Source organism: Lepidochelys olivacea, assembly GCF_965140295.1.
Source record: "Lepidochelys olivacea isolate rLepOli2 genome assembly, chromosome: 4".
In the NCBI taxonomy this organism is placed as follows: domain Eukaryota; kingdom Metazoa; phylum Chordata; order Testudines; family Cheloniidae; genus Lepidochelys; species Lepidochelys olivacea.
Window position 1 is genome coordinate 96,170,416 of NC_140414.1, and position 17,750 is coordinate 96,188,165.

The 17,750-nt window shown below is 40.6% G+C and overlaps 1 protein-coding gene across 2 annotated transcripts in view; it reads left to right on the forward strand.

Annotated features, from left to right (window-relative positions):
- Window positions 1–17,342, forward strand: part of KDR (kinase insert domain receptor) — a 41,977-nt gene extending 24,635 nt beyond the window's left edge. The window contains exons 19-30 of one of the 2 annotated variants that reach the window (XM_084627454.1): window positions 281–394; window positions 1,949–2,037; window positions 6,687–6,843; window positions 7,785–7,882; window positions 9,402–9,524; window positions 9,661–9,772; window positions 10,010–10,109; window positions 10,211–10,316; window positions 12,322–12,473; window positions 14,660–14,756; window positions 14,863–14,951; window positions 15,880–17,342. In XM_084627454.1, the coding sequence (XP_084483580.1) occupies window positions 281–394; window positions 1,949–2,037; window positions 6,687–6,843; window positions 7,785–7,882; window positions 9,402–9,524; window positions 9,661–9,772; window positions 10,010–10,109; window positions 10,211–10,316; window positions 12,322–12,473; window positions 14,660–14,756; window positions 14,863–14,951; window positions 15,880–16,099 (1,457 nt within the window). In that variant the 3' untranslated portion in view covers window positions 16,100–17,342. Of the gene's footprint in view, window positions 1–280; window positions 395–1,948; window positions 2,038–6,686; window positions 6,844–7,781; window positions 7,883–9,401; window positions 9,525–9,660; window positions 9,773–10,009; window positions 10,110–10,210; window positions 10,317–12,321; window positions 12,474–14,659; window positions 14,757–14,862; window positions 14,952–15,879 lie in introns of both variants that reach the window. The other variant, XM_084627453.1, reaches the window with a different exon arrangement.
- Window positions 17,343–17,750: the final 408 nt, after the last annotated feature.

Genomic DNA, 17,750 nt, shown 5'->3' on the forward strand with positions numbered 1-17,750 from the left:
CCGATTTTTCACACTTGTTGTCTGGTCACCCTGTTACCTTTTGGCAGCATTCGGGAACTGTTCCAAAATAAAGCAAAACCAACCTGTAACTCTACAGCTCACGAGGGCCAGAGCATAGTTACGAGGAATGTATGTTTTGACCCTCACATGAGAACCATAGCCTAGGTTAACCTACAAGACCATTTACTCAATATGCCAAAATACTAATGGATGTGGCTAGCAAAGGGAAAACCCTTTATTTCTGTTATGCTGATCAGTTGTATAATTTTTATCCTTACAGAGGGTGCTACACACAGTGAACACCGAGCACTTATGTCAGAGCTCAAAATCCTCATTCATATTGGTCATCATCTAAATGTTGTCAATTTACTTGGTGCCTGCACAAAGCCAGGAGGTGAGTGACCGACTGAGAGTCCTCAGTGCTCTCTGGGTATAGGATGTCTCTTCTGTGGTTGGGGGCACTATCTCAAATTCAGTAAGACCATTTCTGATTAGTGGAGAATTGAGTTTCCATCATTAGCAAGACCCTGATTTTCCAGTATAGTTATTCCAGGGCTGTTCATTATAAGAGTCAGCATGATCCAGTGGTTAGATCAGGGGATGGAAAGGCTGGAGTTCAATCTGTCAGCTCTGTCGTTGATGTGCTGTGTCACCTTGGGGAAGTCACTTTACCTTTTGTACCTCAGTTCAGCTCCCCCATCTGTAAAATGGGGTAATAATGCTTGCATATTATTAGCAAAGCCTTTTCGATCCTTGGATAAAAGGCATGCTACGTGCAGATACAATATTATTTTTCTTTATGGTGTGGACCATTCATATTCCTCACACGAAAAACTCAAATGCTATGTAGTTGTCCAAAGGAGGAGTAAACATAGTTTATAATTAGAGAGAGGCCAGAAACAGAATTCTGAAAGCAAACACATTTGTTGGTTTGGGATCAGAATCTAGATCCAAAAATGCCACAGGTAGCCCCTATGTCTCTATTGGGCTAAAGCAAAACCACAAATTGTACCACTCTTCTCAGCTCGGGGATAAAAGGTGATTACGAGTCTGGATCCTAATTTGGATGGTTAAATCTATTTTACTTACAATTGTAACAGTTTTGGTGTAACAAGGCCAGCATCGTTCACTAGTTTGGAAGATATTTAGAACAAGCAACTTTGTAATAACTTGCCAAAGAAGCTGACTCAGTCGTAATTTTAATATTAATACAGTTAGGCTAAGAATTTCCTTCACGCAGTTCCATAACTATAGTACATTACTGGGAAGAAGAAGAATCCCATAAATCTTTCTAAAGGTAGACATAGCGGCCAATTATTACTTGTAGATGCCAAAATAAGAAGCCTATATTCAATAGTTGGATTTTAGATCAGCATTTCCAAATGTCAAATGTCCAAGTAACCCAATCTGAGCATCGGCGTACAACATTTGGGCAGCTCATTAAGGTACCTGTGTGTGTTTGCAAATTGGGCTTTAAGGACCAAATATTTTAAAACATGGAGACTCAGCTCCATGCACAAACATGCATGAACAGTTATGAGTACATGAAAGTAGTTTACTGCAATTGGGTGGTTAATTGCATGACTGTGCATGCAAGTATCAGTGTATATGGATATTTGCATGCACAGTGAGCCAATTTGCATGTATTGTCATAGCTGCTTGCACGTGTAAATATAAGCACACAATTCATACACATTTTCACATGCAAAATGAGGCCTCTGCTTTTTGAAAAATTTGGCGTGAAATGTTATTTCCCCCATCCCACATGTTAATCAGAAAAAGTGTCACTTTCCTTCTTTGAACAGAGTTTTGCTGTCTATATTGTGGATATTTTCTTTAAAAGTATTTGGAAAGATGGTGGAATGATTTTTAGAAGAATACATATTTTTAGCTGGGCTGAACTGGGAAATAAATAGCTTTCTAATTAATTGGTTTATGTTTTATGCAGGCCCACTTATGGTGATTGTGGAATACTGCAAGTTTGGAAACTTGTCAACTTACTTAAGGAGCAAGAGAAATGAATTTGTGCCATACAAGGTACAGTCTGCTGTCATCGTCAAAATTAAAAATAGAGGCTAAGGAGTGATGAAACTTTATTTTTAAAACTCTTTTTATATTCTAAGTGGAAAGCTTGAGGATTATTGGGGATGTATCTTTGTATTAATATTAATTATGATAATCTTTAGCATTTACCAGAGAAGTTCAATATAGAAAAGGCATTACAGGTTGTCTAGTTAATCCCCATGCCCATACAATATAGTTAGTTTCTTATTCTAAGCTTTAAATGTGCAAAGAGGAGGCATCTACCATTTTTCTTGGCAGACTATTCTACAGTCTGCTGTATCTGCCAGGGAATTTTTCCTGATTATCAGCCCAATTTTTTCCTTAATTTCAGCTCATTACTCTTAGTCAAACTAGCTTGTACCACCTTAAATCACTTCACTCCCTGCTTGTGTTTATACCCTTCTGTAAACTGCTATCATGTCCCCCTTGTTCATTGTTTAGCCAGGCTATCCATATAGAGCGCTTTTAATCTTTCCTCGTAAATCAATTTCTCCAGCCAATTTATCGTTTCATCTTCAAAGCTTTCTTCAAAGATCTAACTAATCCTCTCTGCGCCTTTTTGAGATCCCTGTTTTAAGGATGGGAAAATGGAGCAGAGAAATGAAGGCCAGTGTCTAAATCTGGACCCCTCTGTCAGTGGCCTGATTTTTCAGAAGGAGTTGGTGGTGTTCATCACCTTTGAGAACCACTTCTGGGGTACATGAATATATATAGCTTTAGATTTTCCACATAGAACATTTTTGCCTAGGAGACTTACCCAGAGCCCCAGAGGGAGCCAGTGTTAAGGGGATTAGAAACTCTGGAGAGGTGCCCTGCAGTTTGCAGGTCATATGTCTTTCTTCCTACATGAGAGCCTCCTTTAACTGTATCACTTTCCTGAGGGTTTTTTTCCTGTATCCTTGGGGGCAGGGAAAGGAGAGTTTTACTGTTTTATATTGGTGAGTGCAATCTACTGCTCCCTCTCTTGGGAGTTAGCAGGGTAAAGGGGATCAACAGGAATCTGTTATGTCTGGTTACAGAGCAGGGACAGAGGAGGATGAAGTAAGGGGATGGGTTTTAAGAGGACGTTGAATGTCATAGATTCATAGATATTAAGGTCAGAAGGGACCCTTACGATCATCTAGTCTGACCTCCTGCACAATGCAGGCCACAGAATCCCACCCACCCACTCCTGCAATAAACCTCTCACCTATGTCTGAGCTATTGAAGTCCTCAAATCATGGTTTAAAGACTTCAAGAAGCAGAGAATCCTCCAGCAAGTGACCAGTGCTCCATTCTACAGAAGAAGGTGAAAAACCTCCAGGGTCTCTTCCAATCTGCCCTGGAGGAAAATTCCTTCCCGACCCCAAATATGGCGATCAGCTAAGCCCTGAACATATTGGCAAGATTCACCAGCCAGATACCCAGGAAAGAATTCTCTGTAGTAACTCAGATCCCACCCCATCTAACATCCCATCACAGGCCATTGGGCCTATTTACCATGAATATTTAAACATCAATTAATTGCCAAAATCACGTTATCCCATCACACCATCTCCTCCATAAACTTATTGAGTTTAATCTTGAAGACAGATAGGTCTTTTGCCCCCACTGTTTCCCTTGGAAGGCTATTCCAAAACTTCACTCCTCTGATGGTTAGAAACCTTCATCTAATTTCAAGTCTAAACTTCCCAATGACCAGTTTATATCCATTTGTTCTTGTGTCCACATTGGTACTGAGCTTAAATAATTCCTCTCCCTCTCCGGTATTTATCCCTCTGATATATTTATAGAGAGCAATCATATCTCCCCTCAACCTTCTTTCGGTTAGGCTAAACAAGCCAAGCTCCTTGAGTCTCCTTTCATAAGACAGGTTTTCCATTCCTCGGATCATCCGAGTAGCCCTTCTCTTTACCTGTTCCAGTTTGAATTCATCCTTCTTAAACATGGGAGACCAGAACTGCACACAGTATTCCAGGTGAGGTCTCACCAGTGCCTTGTATAACGGTACTAAAACCTCCTTATCTCTACTGGAAATACCTTGCCTGATGCATCCCAAGACTGCATTAGCTTTTTTCACGACCATATCACATTGGCGGCTCATAGTCATCCTATTATCAACCAATACTCCAAGGTCCTTCTCCTCCTCAGTTACTTCTAATTGATGCGTCCCCAGCTTATAACTAAAATTCTTACATTTCTCACTATTAAATTTCATCCTATTACTATTACTCCAGTTTACAAGGTCATCCAAACCTTCCTGTATGATATCCCAGTCTCTCTCTAAATTTGCAATACCTCCCAGCTTTGTATAATCCGCAAACTTTATTAGCACACTCCCACTTTTTGTGCCGAGGTCAGTAATAAAAAGATTAAATAAGATTGGTCCCAAAACTGAGGATCCCTGATCCCTGAGGAACTCCACTAGTAACCTCCCTCCAGCCTGACAGTTCACCTTTCAGTAGGACCTGCTGTAGTCTCCCTGTTAACCAATTCTTTATCCACCTTTCAATTTTCATATTGATCCCCATCTTTTCCAATTTAACTAATAATTCCCCATGTGGCACTGTATCAAACGCCTTACTGAAATCTAGGTAAATTAGATCCACTGCGTTTCCTTTGTCTAAAAAATCTGTTACTTTCTCAAAAGAAGGAAATCAGGTTGGTTTGGCACGATCTACCTTTTGTAAAACCATGTTGTATTTTGTCCCATTTACCAGTGACCTCAATGTCCTTAACTACTTTCTCCTTCAAAATTTTTTCCAAGATCTTGCATACTACATGTGTCAAACTAACAGGCCTGTAGTTACCTGGATCACTTTTTTCCCCTTTCTTAAAAATAGAAACTATGTTAGCAATTCTCCAATCATATGGTACAACCCCTGAGTTTACAGATTCATTAAAAATTCTTGCTAATGGGCTTGTAATTTCATGTGCCAATTTCTTTAATATTCTTGGATGAAGATTATCTGGGCCCTCCGCTTTAGTCCCATTAAGCTGTTCGAGTTTCGCTTCTACTTCAGATATGGTAATATCTACCTCCATATCCTCGTTCCCATTTGTCATGCTACCATTATCCCTAAGATCCTCTTTAGCCTTATTAAAGACTGAGGCAAAATATTTGTTTAGATATTGGGCCATGCCTAGATTATCCTTGACCTCCACTCCATCCTCAGTGTTTAGCAGTCTCACTTCTTATTTCTTTGTTTTCTTCTTATTTATATGGTTATAGAACCTTTTACTATTGGTTTTAATTCCCTTTGCAAGGTCCAACTGTACTTGACTTTTAGCCTGTCTCACTTTATCCTTGCATGTTCTGACCTCAATAAGATAGCTTTCCTTGCTGATCCCTCCCATCTTCCACTTCCTGTATGCTTTCTGCTTTTTCTTAATCACCTCTCTGAGATGCTTGCTCATACAGCTTGGTCTACAACTCCTGCCTATGAATTTTTTCCCCTTTCTTGGGATGCAGGCTTCCAATAGCTTCTGCAGCTTTGACTTAAAGTAATCCCAGGCCTCCTCTGCCTTTAGATCCACACATTCTTCAGTCCAATCCACTTCCCTAACTAATTTCCTTAATTTTTGAAAGTCAGCCCTTTTGAAATCAAAAACCCCTAGTTGCAGATTTATTTTTGTTAATCCTTCCATTCAGTTTGAACTGAATTAGCTCATGATCACTTGAACCAAGATTGTCCCCTACAACCATTTCTTCTATGAGGTCCTCACTACTCACCAAAACCAAATCTAAAATGGCATCCCCTCTATTCGGTTCAGAAACCACTTGATGAAGGAATCCATCAGCTATTGCATCTAGGAAAATCTGAGCCCTATTATTACTAGCACTTGTCCTCCAGTCTATATCTGGGAAGTTAAAGTCTCCCATGATCACGCAGTTTCCATTAGTATTTACTTAATTAAAAACATTAACGAGAGCTCTATCCATATCCAAATGAGATCCCGGCGGTCTATAGCAAACCCCAAGCACTATCCCAGGGGAGGCTCTAGTAGTTTTCTTCCTCAATGTAATTTTTGCCCAGACGGACTCTGTCTTATCCATTCCATCGCTTCTTATTTCTTTTCATTCTACCTCATCATTGATATACAATGCTACTCCAGATAAGCAATGGGGATTATGGGGATGGGAATCCGTGAGGATGGAAAGCAGTGTTGTTTGGCAAGAATAGAGCAAAAGTGAAGCAGGAGAGACTGGATTTGTAGAGGCGGGAGTCTGCATGGGGTTAGGCCTATCTCCAGAGGCATTTGGTGGCATAAGAGCAGAAGCAGGTAAATGAGATGGGTGGGTTTGTGGAGGTGGGATGGACTTTGCAGTGGGAGAAGAAGCAAAGGAATGAATAGTGGCATGAGTGGTAGAGTGGAGGGATCCAGTAACAGAGTGAAGGGGAAGTCACCTGACAACATGCTAGTTCAGCAAGCGACAGGATGTAGTAGCACCTGCTTATAAGTGCTGCTGACTGACATAGGAAGGTGGAGGGCTGCTGCACCCCCATGGAGGGGGCCACAAGCAGGTTAAGTGCCTCCTCCACGCCTTCTCTCCCCCTCTGATGCTCAGTAACTTCCCTGATTTATACACTGTACAATATCACGTCTGCCTCAGAAACACTCTGATTATTTTTCCTTTCTAGACTAAAAATGCCAGATTTAGGCAGGGGAAAGAAAACTACGCTGGTGAAATCTCAGCGGACTTGAAGCGACGCTTAGATAGCATCACAAGCAGCCAGAGCTCGACGAGCTCGGGATTTGTGGAGGAGAGATCCCTCAGTGACGTAGAGGAAGAAGAAGGTAGGATTTGTGCTCACTTAGTTTTGGGCAATTTGTCATTGGTAGGGGCTGCCTTAGGGCTCAGCACTTTGATCAGGCTCATCTGGAGGGAGGCCACAGTTCAACTATATGTAGACTCGGCAGAATTCAACTTTATTTGATGTATAATTTCAAAGGAATTAGGGTTTATTTTAAAAGTTTTTAAAAGTTTTGCACAGTCATGGGACATGACATTGCGATTCAAAAAGTTAAGCTGCATAAGCCTTAAAACACGAGTTGTCAAAACATACAAAGTAAATATCTTTAAATCAAACCCTAATAAATTCTCAGGTAGCATTTGCTTACTTTGCCTAGCTGTACATTTCTGTTATCATTGATACAAATATGATTTTTTTGGGTTTTGTGTGTATGGTAAAATCAGTGTTTACTGATCCTCCCAAGCCTAACTATACAGTAGCGGGATTGGAGTTATAATCAGATCATTCTATAGCAGTTCCTACTCAGCAAATATCCTAATGATGTCATGACTGAGCAAGGACTGGACCATTAGCAGGTGTGGTTATGGACCTTACCCCTCCAGTTTGCTAGAGTGTGAGATTAAATGTCTCCCTCCTTCAAGTAACAATTTTTCTATGATCCACAAACCTTTGTACTTTCTTCCCTAATGGGGGCGGAATGAGAACTCCCTTCAGTTCCACTCTTAGCTCATCCACTGGGATTGCTGCAAGACTTTGCTTTCACTAGGTACTACATGAGCTGATTTTTGCAGCTCTCCCAGCTCTTGTAAACTCTGGAAACAAATAATCAAGCCTGAGATTTGAACATGGGTCTCTCGTACAGTAATGTAAAGTGCTGACTACTGGTCACGGGATTTGACAATGTATTTTAAATAAGAAACATCCGTAGGTGAAATCTGAAATAGAGAACATGTTTGATTGTTGTCATCTTGCTCCTTGTAGCAGCTTCTGAAGACCTTTGCAAGAACCCTCTGAGCATGGAGGACCTTATCTGTTATAGCTTCCAGGTGGCCAGGGGGATGGAGTTCTTGGCTTCACGCAAAGTAAGAATCTTTTCAGGGAAATGGCATTTTTCATATGGTTAACCATTGTAGAAAATGATGCTACAGGTTCATAGAAGGAAGCGATAGGTTTGTCATTGGACTGGCAACCATCCACAACATTTTCTGATTGCTCCAAAAAATGTCGGAACCATTAATATGACAAAATGAAACAGCCTATATGAGGTGCTTTGATTGACATGAATGTTAGCAATTTGTATAAGGTTCATTGTTCTCTGATTCATAAAAGAATGATAAAGTGCCTGGAGGGAATGACATCTGAGGAAAGATTAAAAGGAATGAGGGACCAATTCCTGATAAGAAGAGCCACGTTAGAATAAAAAGGCTTTGCTCTGAAGAAATTGCTCTGTAGGGCAGTGGGAAGGATGGAAGCCCTTGTTCATGACACTGCACAGAGACACTGTAGACTAAGAGATGCATGTTTGTGGGCACTGTGAATCTCCCCTTGATGGATCTCCGCCTGACCTGCTAACACAAAAGAAACACCACATTTCCCCTGCATTTCATCCCAGAGCAGATGCCCCATCAGGATTTGATCCTAACTTTGTATAACTGGGCCAAACAATAGCTGATCATTCGCAAATATTCTGAAGGCTGTAAACACCAAAAGGAAAGAGGAATTATTAATGGTGGCACAGGGCATAAAAACAAGGAATACTAGGTAATATGCAAAGGCAAAATTAGGCTGGATATCTGGATATATGACCAATGGTGGTATCTGTTAGAATGTAGAATAGTCTCCCACGGAAAGATTGGAGAGTCCCTTTGTTTTAGTCATTTAGAAGGGCATTTGTCAAGGCCTGAAAAATATATAAGAACAATCCTGCATGTGTAACCTACCGGTCAGGTAGGGTGTGTGTTATGTCCCCCTCTGTGCCTGATCTACAGAGCATGAGCGTTGGTTACAGACCCCAGCTCCAGAGCCTGTAGGTCAAGCTGTAGAGAGGCCTGTGAGTTTAGCTATGGAAGTCCCTGGTGCATTGGCCATGATGGCGGTTATCATACTGGCAGAGATAGAGAGATGTACTTTTCCATCTTTAATTGTTTCCAGCAGAGAATAATCTCAACATTGGGCCTGTCATATGACATTTTTCACCATTTCAAGTATATTAAAAAGGGTGAAGTATCATAGATGCGATGGGGAATGTGGATTTGAATATAACCAAAGTAAATCTGTGGTAATCAGATCCTAACCTGTTTTGCATCAGTTTCCTGGGATAATTAATTGGCTAACCTCAAGGGCCATGGCTGTTTATTGGTTAAACAGATGTGTGTTTGGACTTGGCTCAGAAAGACTTTTGTTTTCAGGTCAGTTACAATCATCAAAAAAGCCACTTAAAAATCAGTAACTCTGTTGACGTTGGGATTTATTTTTCTTAATAGGATTTAAGAAATATCTGGCCTCTGAGAGTGAGGTCAGCACAGATGTGAAATAGATCAACTCTCTGAGCAGAGAGTTCAACAACAGCCAACCTATAAACTTGTTTTCTTCCCTTTGCAGTGCATTCATAGGGACCTGGCTGCTCGTAATATCCTCTTATCACAGAATAACGTGGTCAAAATCTGTGATTTTGGCTTGGCACGAGACATCTACAAAGACCCAGATTATGTCAGGAAAGGAGATGTAAGTTTTGGAGAATAAATGTTGGAGACCTTTAATTCGAATTAACTATTCTATTTTAACATGTTGTTTTTGGAAACAGTGTTCTCTTTTTCCTGTCTCTTACTAAAGTTTAATTATTTTTTTACACTGCTTTCAGGCCAGATTACCCCTAAAATGGATGGCACCAGAAACCATTTTTGACAGAGTATATACCATTCAGAGTGATGTATGGTCCTTCGGCATTCTGCTATGGGAGATATTTTCATTAGGTAAGTCACTTTTATTTGCTACTGAACCTCTAACTTTAACGATAGAGCTGGTTGAAAAAACAGTGAAATTTTTTTTGAAAGTTTTGACTTTACATGCAAATTGGGTAATTGCACATGCAAACATCTCTAATTGCCTGACTTGTTCATATAATAGCAGTTATTGCATGTACAAATCATTTGGTTGAAAATCAGGCCCAGAATTTTAAGTGTCTTCTTAAAAAAAGGTTATCATTTTAGGAGCTTCGCCATATCCTGGTGTAAAAATTGATGAGGAGTTTTGTAGAAGACTGAAAGAAGGAACAAGGATGAGAGCACCAGACTATACAACACCAGAAATGTAGGAACTTACAAATATGCTTTATGGTAATAGCAAGCATCTGTGTAGGTAGAATATGCCCCCCTCATTGCCCTGATATTGTCGTGGTTTTATCCCACTAGATATCAGACGATGCTGGACTGCTGGCATGGAGAACCTAAGCAAAGACCTACTTTTTCTGAATTAGTGGAGCACCTGGGAAACTTACTGCAAGCCAATGTTCGTCAGGTACGTGAATATAGATATTGTACCAATGCTACAATATTCTGCAGTGGTGCCTTGTTGGGCCATTGTTATACCACATCACCTTGGGGAGTTGAGGCAGATGGCTGAAGAGGATGGCCCAGGTCACAGAGATTTGTGATAATAACAAAACCTGGCCCATGTCTACCCCTCCCTCCCAGCAAGGCTTCCCACTGCCCCCTCAGATTGTCCATATGGATAGCTTTGGGGTTAGTCCAGGGAGCCAGCTGTATCCTGTACACCACTTCATTTGTCCCACTTCTCACTGTCTGCTTGATAACTACACAAATGCCAGTGGTAAGGGCATTAGCCCAGAATTCAGGGCACCTGGGTTCAGTGTCCTCCTCTGCTACAGACTTCCTGTGGGACCCTAAGCAAGTCAGTTAGTTTCTCTGTGACTCAGTTCCCCATTTGTAAAATGGGGGTAGTAGCACTTCCCTACCACTCAGAGGTGTTGGGAGGAGAAATATATTAAGACTATAAGGTGTTCAGATACTGTGATAATGGGACCATATAAGTAACTAATTGATCTTTAAATATTCATGGTAAATAGGCCCAATGGCCTGTGATGGGATGTTAGATGGGGTGGGATCTGAGTTACTACAGAGAATTCTTTCCTGGGTATCTGGCTGGTGAATCTTGCCCATATGCTCAGGGTTCAGCTGATCACCATATTTGTGGTCAGGAAGGAATTTTCCTCCAGGGCAGATTGGAAGAGGCCCTGGAGGTTTTTCGCCTTCCTCCGTAGCATGGGGCACGGGTCACTTGCTGGAGGATTCTCTGTGCCTTGAAGTCTTTAAACCATGATTTGAGGACTTCAATAGCACAGATATAGGTGTGAGGTTTTTCGCAGGAGTGGGTGGGTGAGATTCTGTGGCCTGCATTGTGCAGGAGGTCAGACTAGATGATCATAGTGGTCCCTTCTGACCTTAATATTTACGAGTCTATGAGGTCCAGGATGGAATTTCTGGTCAAAATCAGAGAGAAAGAGGAACCACGACCAGCCTTCCTCAATAACCAATGGCTCAGTGGTTAGGGCATGCACCTGGGAACCTAAGAGTTTTATTGGCTATTCTGGGCAGGTGCTATGAATCTATGAAACTAAAATAGATAGATATCATTTCTGTGGATTTCCTGCCACTTGCCTTGTGTGTGTGTGTATTTATATATTTATAAATTCAACTGAGAAATCACAAAAGAAAAGATCATTATAATCGTCTAGGCCAATTTATTTTAAAGAATATAATCATTTGTAACACACTGCACATAATTGGTTTATCTTCTGTACTTTAATGAATTATACATTCCTTGTCAAAATAATTTGTCACCATACATCAATGAGGAGACTTCATCAACTAGAAATACAGCAACTAGAAATTATCTGTGACTATATTATTATCTGACGTGTACACTGTCTATAAAATTCATTTTAAAAAATCCTCATTGTTAGTTATATCATTTTAGACTATTTAACACTGAAATAGTTTTATCTTTTTGTTATCTCTGCTTATTGTTCACCTTTTGCTTTTCACTCAGATTGGATAATTCTTATAGACTGGTCGGTTTCACTTTCCAGTTCTCATGCTCTAGAACAGTGGTTCTCAACCAGGGGTCCAAGGCCCCCTGGGGGGCTGTGGGCAGATTTCAGGGGATCCGCCAAGCCTGGCCAGCGTTAGACTTGCTAGGGCCCTGGGCAGAAAGCCAGATCACGATAAGAAGCTTACAGTTGTAACTGAAATAAAAAATTAAAAAGTAAACGTTTGATTGCTTACTCAGATATGTAAAACCATTAGAAGGTCTACATTTTGGTCTAAAACTCTTTGACAATGTCCCTTTAAGTTCAAATCTTTTGATGTATGCTCCAGCAAATATAATATACTGTTTATAGTCAAATAAAGCAGCCCACCATAGCTTTAACTTTTATTGTAAGTATTCTTATTTACAATGTGTATATATATTTTACTCTGACTTTTTTCACTGTATTCTACAGGATGGTAAAGATTACATTGTCCTTCCTCTAATGGTATCACTGAACATGGATGAGGATTCTGGACTCTCTTTGCCAACCTCACCTGTTTCCTGTATGGCGGAAGAGGAAGCCTGCGATCCTAAATTCCATTATGACAACACAGCAGGAATTAGGTATTTTATATGGTGAACATCCCACTGTGGCCTCTAGGCAGTTGTGTTCAGGTTGGGGGAGGAAAAATGAAAGGAAGAGATTTCAGCTGCTGTGGTCCATATTTAACTCTGTTCATAGGGATAAGAATAAAGCCATAGAGTCTCTGTAGGAGGATCTGCATATCACTAGTTTCTTAGCTTCTGAAACACCTGTATAACCTCAATTTTCCCCTGCCGCCCTTTAAAGAGTTCAGTTTCTCGTCCAAAAGTGCTGTGATAGTATTTTTAGCTAGCCCTTAGAAAATGTCTAGTCATTCTTTTCTGGTCTGTTTATATTCTTGTAACAAACCCTGGTGTGGTAAGGATGATAGACCTAGTGATGGGTTCATTAACAAAAGCCTATCTTTACACAAGTCCCCTGATATTTCTACCCAGAAAATGAGCACATTGTTAGGTGGGTCATGAACTGATGGCTAATGGAAGTTTCGTTAAATGGTACTGTTACTGATTATACTTATTTATTATGTATTACTTGTGTTCTGGTATCACCTAGGGGCCCGAGTCACGGATCAGGGTTCTGTTGTGGTAGGCACTGTAAAAACATGTACCAAATAGATGTTCCCTATTGCAGAGAGCGTGCAATCTTATCCAGCAGTGTACAGTGAAGGCTTACTTAAGACCAAACTCCAGAACCCGCACCTAGCTTGTGCATATGGGCTTAAGAAAGGGCTTATCTGCATAAGTTGTGGGGGAGGAAGGAATTTTCTCACCTAGGCGTATCTGTGGTTCCTACTGCAGCCTCAAGAGTTCAGGATGCCAGGGATGGTTGCCAGTGTCTTTCTGCTGCCTCAGAAGAAGCAGGGGTGACTTGGAGGGGTTTGTTGCAAGAGACAAGAGCAGAGATAGAAGAATTTCATATAAGAACCAGAAAGTCCCTTCAGACCACTCTGCCCCAGTTTAATTATTGCAGGGGCACTGATCCTGCATCCATGAAAGTCAATGACAAAGCTTCCATTAACTTTGTTGGTGCAGGATCAAGCCCTATCCTCCTTAGGAACAGTGCACTTAGGGCTTCCGTTGAAATCAAGGTACTATAACTAAACACCTAAATACCATGTTTTAATAGTGTGATGGTCGATAATATTTACATTTAAAAGATGAAAACATTTGATATAATTGAAAGCATTGCTCTCATTTTCCATTTGTAACACTTCCTATATGGCTTTCCCCAACCCACTCTTCCTGTTATTCTGTAATGACTAAAAGGAAAAAAACCAACATTGGTAATATATGTTTTAAAGGGGCTTTCTGCAATTTTTAGTCTGTTCTGATGAAACAGCAGTGGGAGTGCTGCCCTAAGAGGCGGAGAGCGGGGAATATGAAATGTGACTTTGGATAGATTTATTTTTATGTTCCTGAAGCTGGAAGCATTTTGCAGCCAACAAAGCAGACTAGGATCTCACTGTAGCATACTGAGATGCCTTTTGTCCCATTGACTCCCACTCTTCCAGAAGTAAAGTTGGTGTGGTCCCTTCTTAGGTCAGAGCCAATATTGCTGCAGCTCTTGCATTAGTTTTAGGTAGGCTAGCTTGGAAACAAGGTACATTTCATTACACTTATGTAGAGAGGGAACTCTGAGGTTGCTGCTGATTTGGGCATCTGTGTCCTCCGTGATAGGCCACTGCTGTTTTCTTTGTCACTGATTTACTGAACTCCCTCCTGCTTGGAGGGCTTCTTTTGGAGAAGAGCCTTCAAGAAAGGGGAGATGTTGAACACGTAGCCCCAACTCCCACATTTTAACAGGAGACAGTTTGCTCTGTCTGCTGTAGGTGACTCAGGTCCAGTTTGGAGTGTCAGAAGTACAGCCCAAAGAAAGAGACATACAATTGTGGTCCAAGCTTCTCTGTTCGTTAGACTTTTATATGGAGTTTGCAGGAAATGAAACTTGCAGCATCACTCAGAAAAGGAGTTGGTTGTTTTTTAAAAGGTGTTCCTTAGGATTTGCTTGGGGATCAAGGTTTTAGCAGCCGCAGGTCAGAAACATGCCACTTTCTAGCCAGTTTCCCCTTTTCAGTTGAGGTTTGCATAATATGTTTTGACAAATGATTAACTTTGTTGTTGAAAGATAAAGGAGTCTGATATCATCTGTATATCATCATACACCCAAAAGACGGCTCATGAAAACAAACCCATTCTTCTCTTTACAGTCCGTACCGACAAGGTAGTAAGAGAAAAAGCCGACCTGTGAGTGTGAAAACATTTGAAGATGTGCCCTTAGTACCTGCTGTAAAAGTTGTTCAAGATGTAAGTCTGTCTTTTGTTACATCCCTTCATATTCCTTGTGTTGCTTTTCCATTTTTGTGTGTGTTTCCATCTGATCAATTTCCGGCCTTTCTTTGGCTCTTTAAAGGACAATCAGACAGACAGTGGGATGGTTCTTGCATCTGAAGAGCTGAAGACACTGGAAGACAGAGCTCAGCAAGTGACAGTTCCCTTTAGGTAAGGGTCAGCCAGCAAATATGATGGAATAAGACTATCCAGTTTACAGAAGATGCTTAGGCTATGAGTTGTCTCAAAAGACAGACTCTTCTCTGAATGGCCTTCGTGTGCCATATAAAATATAGAAAATAAACCACTGCACGCCTGGTTATCTGTGTCTTGTAACAAGTCCCAGGTCTCCTAGGACGTTGTAGCTGTCACTGTGCTGTACACTGCAGCTATTCAGAACTTCAAGCAGCAGCACAGAGAGAACGTGTGCTATTTTCTCCACCTTTACTCTACCAACTAGAGAATACTGGGCCAATGGTACACATTTGAGTGGTTCTGATTCTAGCCTGTTCATAACAGTATTGTGGGTTTCTCTATTTAAAAGCAGACCCATGATTTTCAAAGAGCTGGAAGGACAAAAGGGGTAAATTTCAGCGCATTGTACGGGATTTTAGTTCTGAGACTCAGCTAAAAGTCAGTGGGATTCACACAGCTAAAGCCTCACCTACTCCTGTGAAAACCCCTCTGAGGGTCTTATTTTTCTAGGAAAACTTCATTCCAAGCAAAGGTTCACTGTAATTACAATTGCAACCTCACACTGCAATGCACGGACACATTTCCAAGCTTTCATTCCACTTCACTCTCAGAGGCCACAGTTCATATCCCACAGTAAGCCTGTACTGCCATAAGAATGATCCCTGTACAGGATGCATATTACATGTCATAGGGGAGTGAAGAGGAAAACCATCTCTCCTATAATCCGGTGCACGTTTAAAAAAGCTTTTATATCAGCGTACAAGCCACCCTTGCTAACGACAACTCTGCTCTGCTTCATGCTGGTTTTGGAGAAGAGCGGTTTGTACAAATTGATGTGCCTAATGATGGCCTCCAAAGGAAACTCTCAGAAGTTATTTCAACGTTGTTTCTATTTCTCTTGCAGTATGCTGGTGCCCAGTAAAAGTAACGAATCTGTGATGTCTGAAGCCTCAAACCAGACGAGTGGCTACCAGTCAGGATATCATTCTGATGACATGGACACCACAGTTTACTCTAGTGAAGAAACAGAACTATTGAGCACCAGAGAGGACACACCTCAAACCTGCTGCACACAGACACTTACCTATGACACTGCTGTTCCACTCAGCTCGCCTACTGTTTAGAACAAAACAAACAACAGGAAATCATATGGAACGTGCCTGTATTTCTTAGACTGGTTGTATTCAGGGCTTATGCACAGGACACCCGCTTTCACAAGAAGGACACGAGTATCACGTAGCAAATTGTGCAGTGATGAGCCACAAGACGCTTGTTCAAGAGACATCAGTTGCTCATGATAAGTTGCTGTCACTGCCGTGAACATATGTATTTTGTTTCTCTGATTACAAAGTCGGGTTGTGGACTCTGAGACCTAAATGAAACACATGTTGACACTAAGTGTCTGTCCAATGGTGTAAAGACTACAGGCAATGGTTTAGCATTCAGCAGGGCGCTTTGTGCTTCCAGTTGTACGAAATAAAGCTCCATCCATGCCTTTTGTTTCTCCTTGCGGCTGGGCTCCAGGAAGAAAATATCACTGTGTTGGTTTCTTGTTTCGGAATGATTTTTTACTGAGACCCCTACAAAAAACAAAACAAAACACCTTCCGATTTAAGCTCTGTGTCTAATTGAAGGTTTCTGACTAAATATAGACTGAATTAAACAAAGACAAGGTTGATGGTTGCTCTCCTTGACGGAAAACACATTTGCCTTGGTAAGACCTGATGAGCTATATTTCTTTGGGTAAGAGTTTCCCAGTGAAGTCAGTGAATTTGGGCCTGATCCAACAACCTCCTAAAGTATATGCAAATAATTCTCATGGACTTTAATAGACAATGGATCAGGCCCTGGAACAAGTAGAAATGAAAGTAGAAGTTACCTAAGGCTCATAGCGATCTATAACTTATTTTTAAACTCTTTTTCCTCCCATAGAAGGCCAAATTCTGTGCTGGTATAAACTGACACAGCTCCAATGTACAGCAGTAGAGAATTTGCCCCATAAACTCTTGAGTATCAATGACTTATTACATGGCAGCTCAAACTTCTAAGAGTGGTGATTTTCAACTTAATTAATTGTTGGACAGGCTTTTAACTGTGTTCTTGTAGCCCAGAGCTGTAACGATAACACTGTATATGTACAAGATTTTTAAAATGTACAGCTATTTCTACTGAGTTTCTTTATGTATTTTATTTTTTTTAAGGGTTTTTGTACTATAAAGTCAAATGCTGGGAACCACGAGTATAAGGCAAATATGGCACATATAATATTTATAGCCTGTTTATGTAGAAATAAATATAATATATTAAAATATAAATATATATTATATATATATACTGAACATTGTACTATTCACATTTTGTATCAGTGTTTTGTAGCGTTACAAGGGTCACAACGTGTTTTATAATACCGGAAGTATCTTACTTTATTAAAAGGGATTGGAAAATATAAAAGACAAGGGGACTTTGAGTAGATCTCTTTTCTCCTTTTCTCCTCATGTTCTTATACTCTGCCCGTCACCACACTTGCTGAATGCTGTTAGTTAGTTCTACTACTGAAGAGCAAGTCATGGGGAAACAAAAACAGGAAGCTTACTTGTGTTTTATTACAAGTAAACATAAAATATACCTTTATCTATGTGTCTAACCATTTATATTGTGCACCACTATTGTGTATAAATGTTTGAGTGCATACTGCGGCTAGTAAAACATTGGCTATGCTAATAACTAGAAAAACAATAGTGTTCAATGGAATTGTCAGTGGAACAGAATATTAGC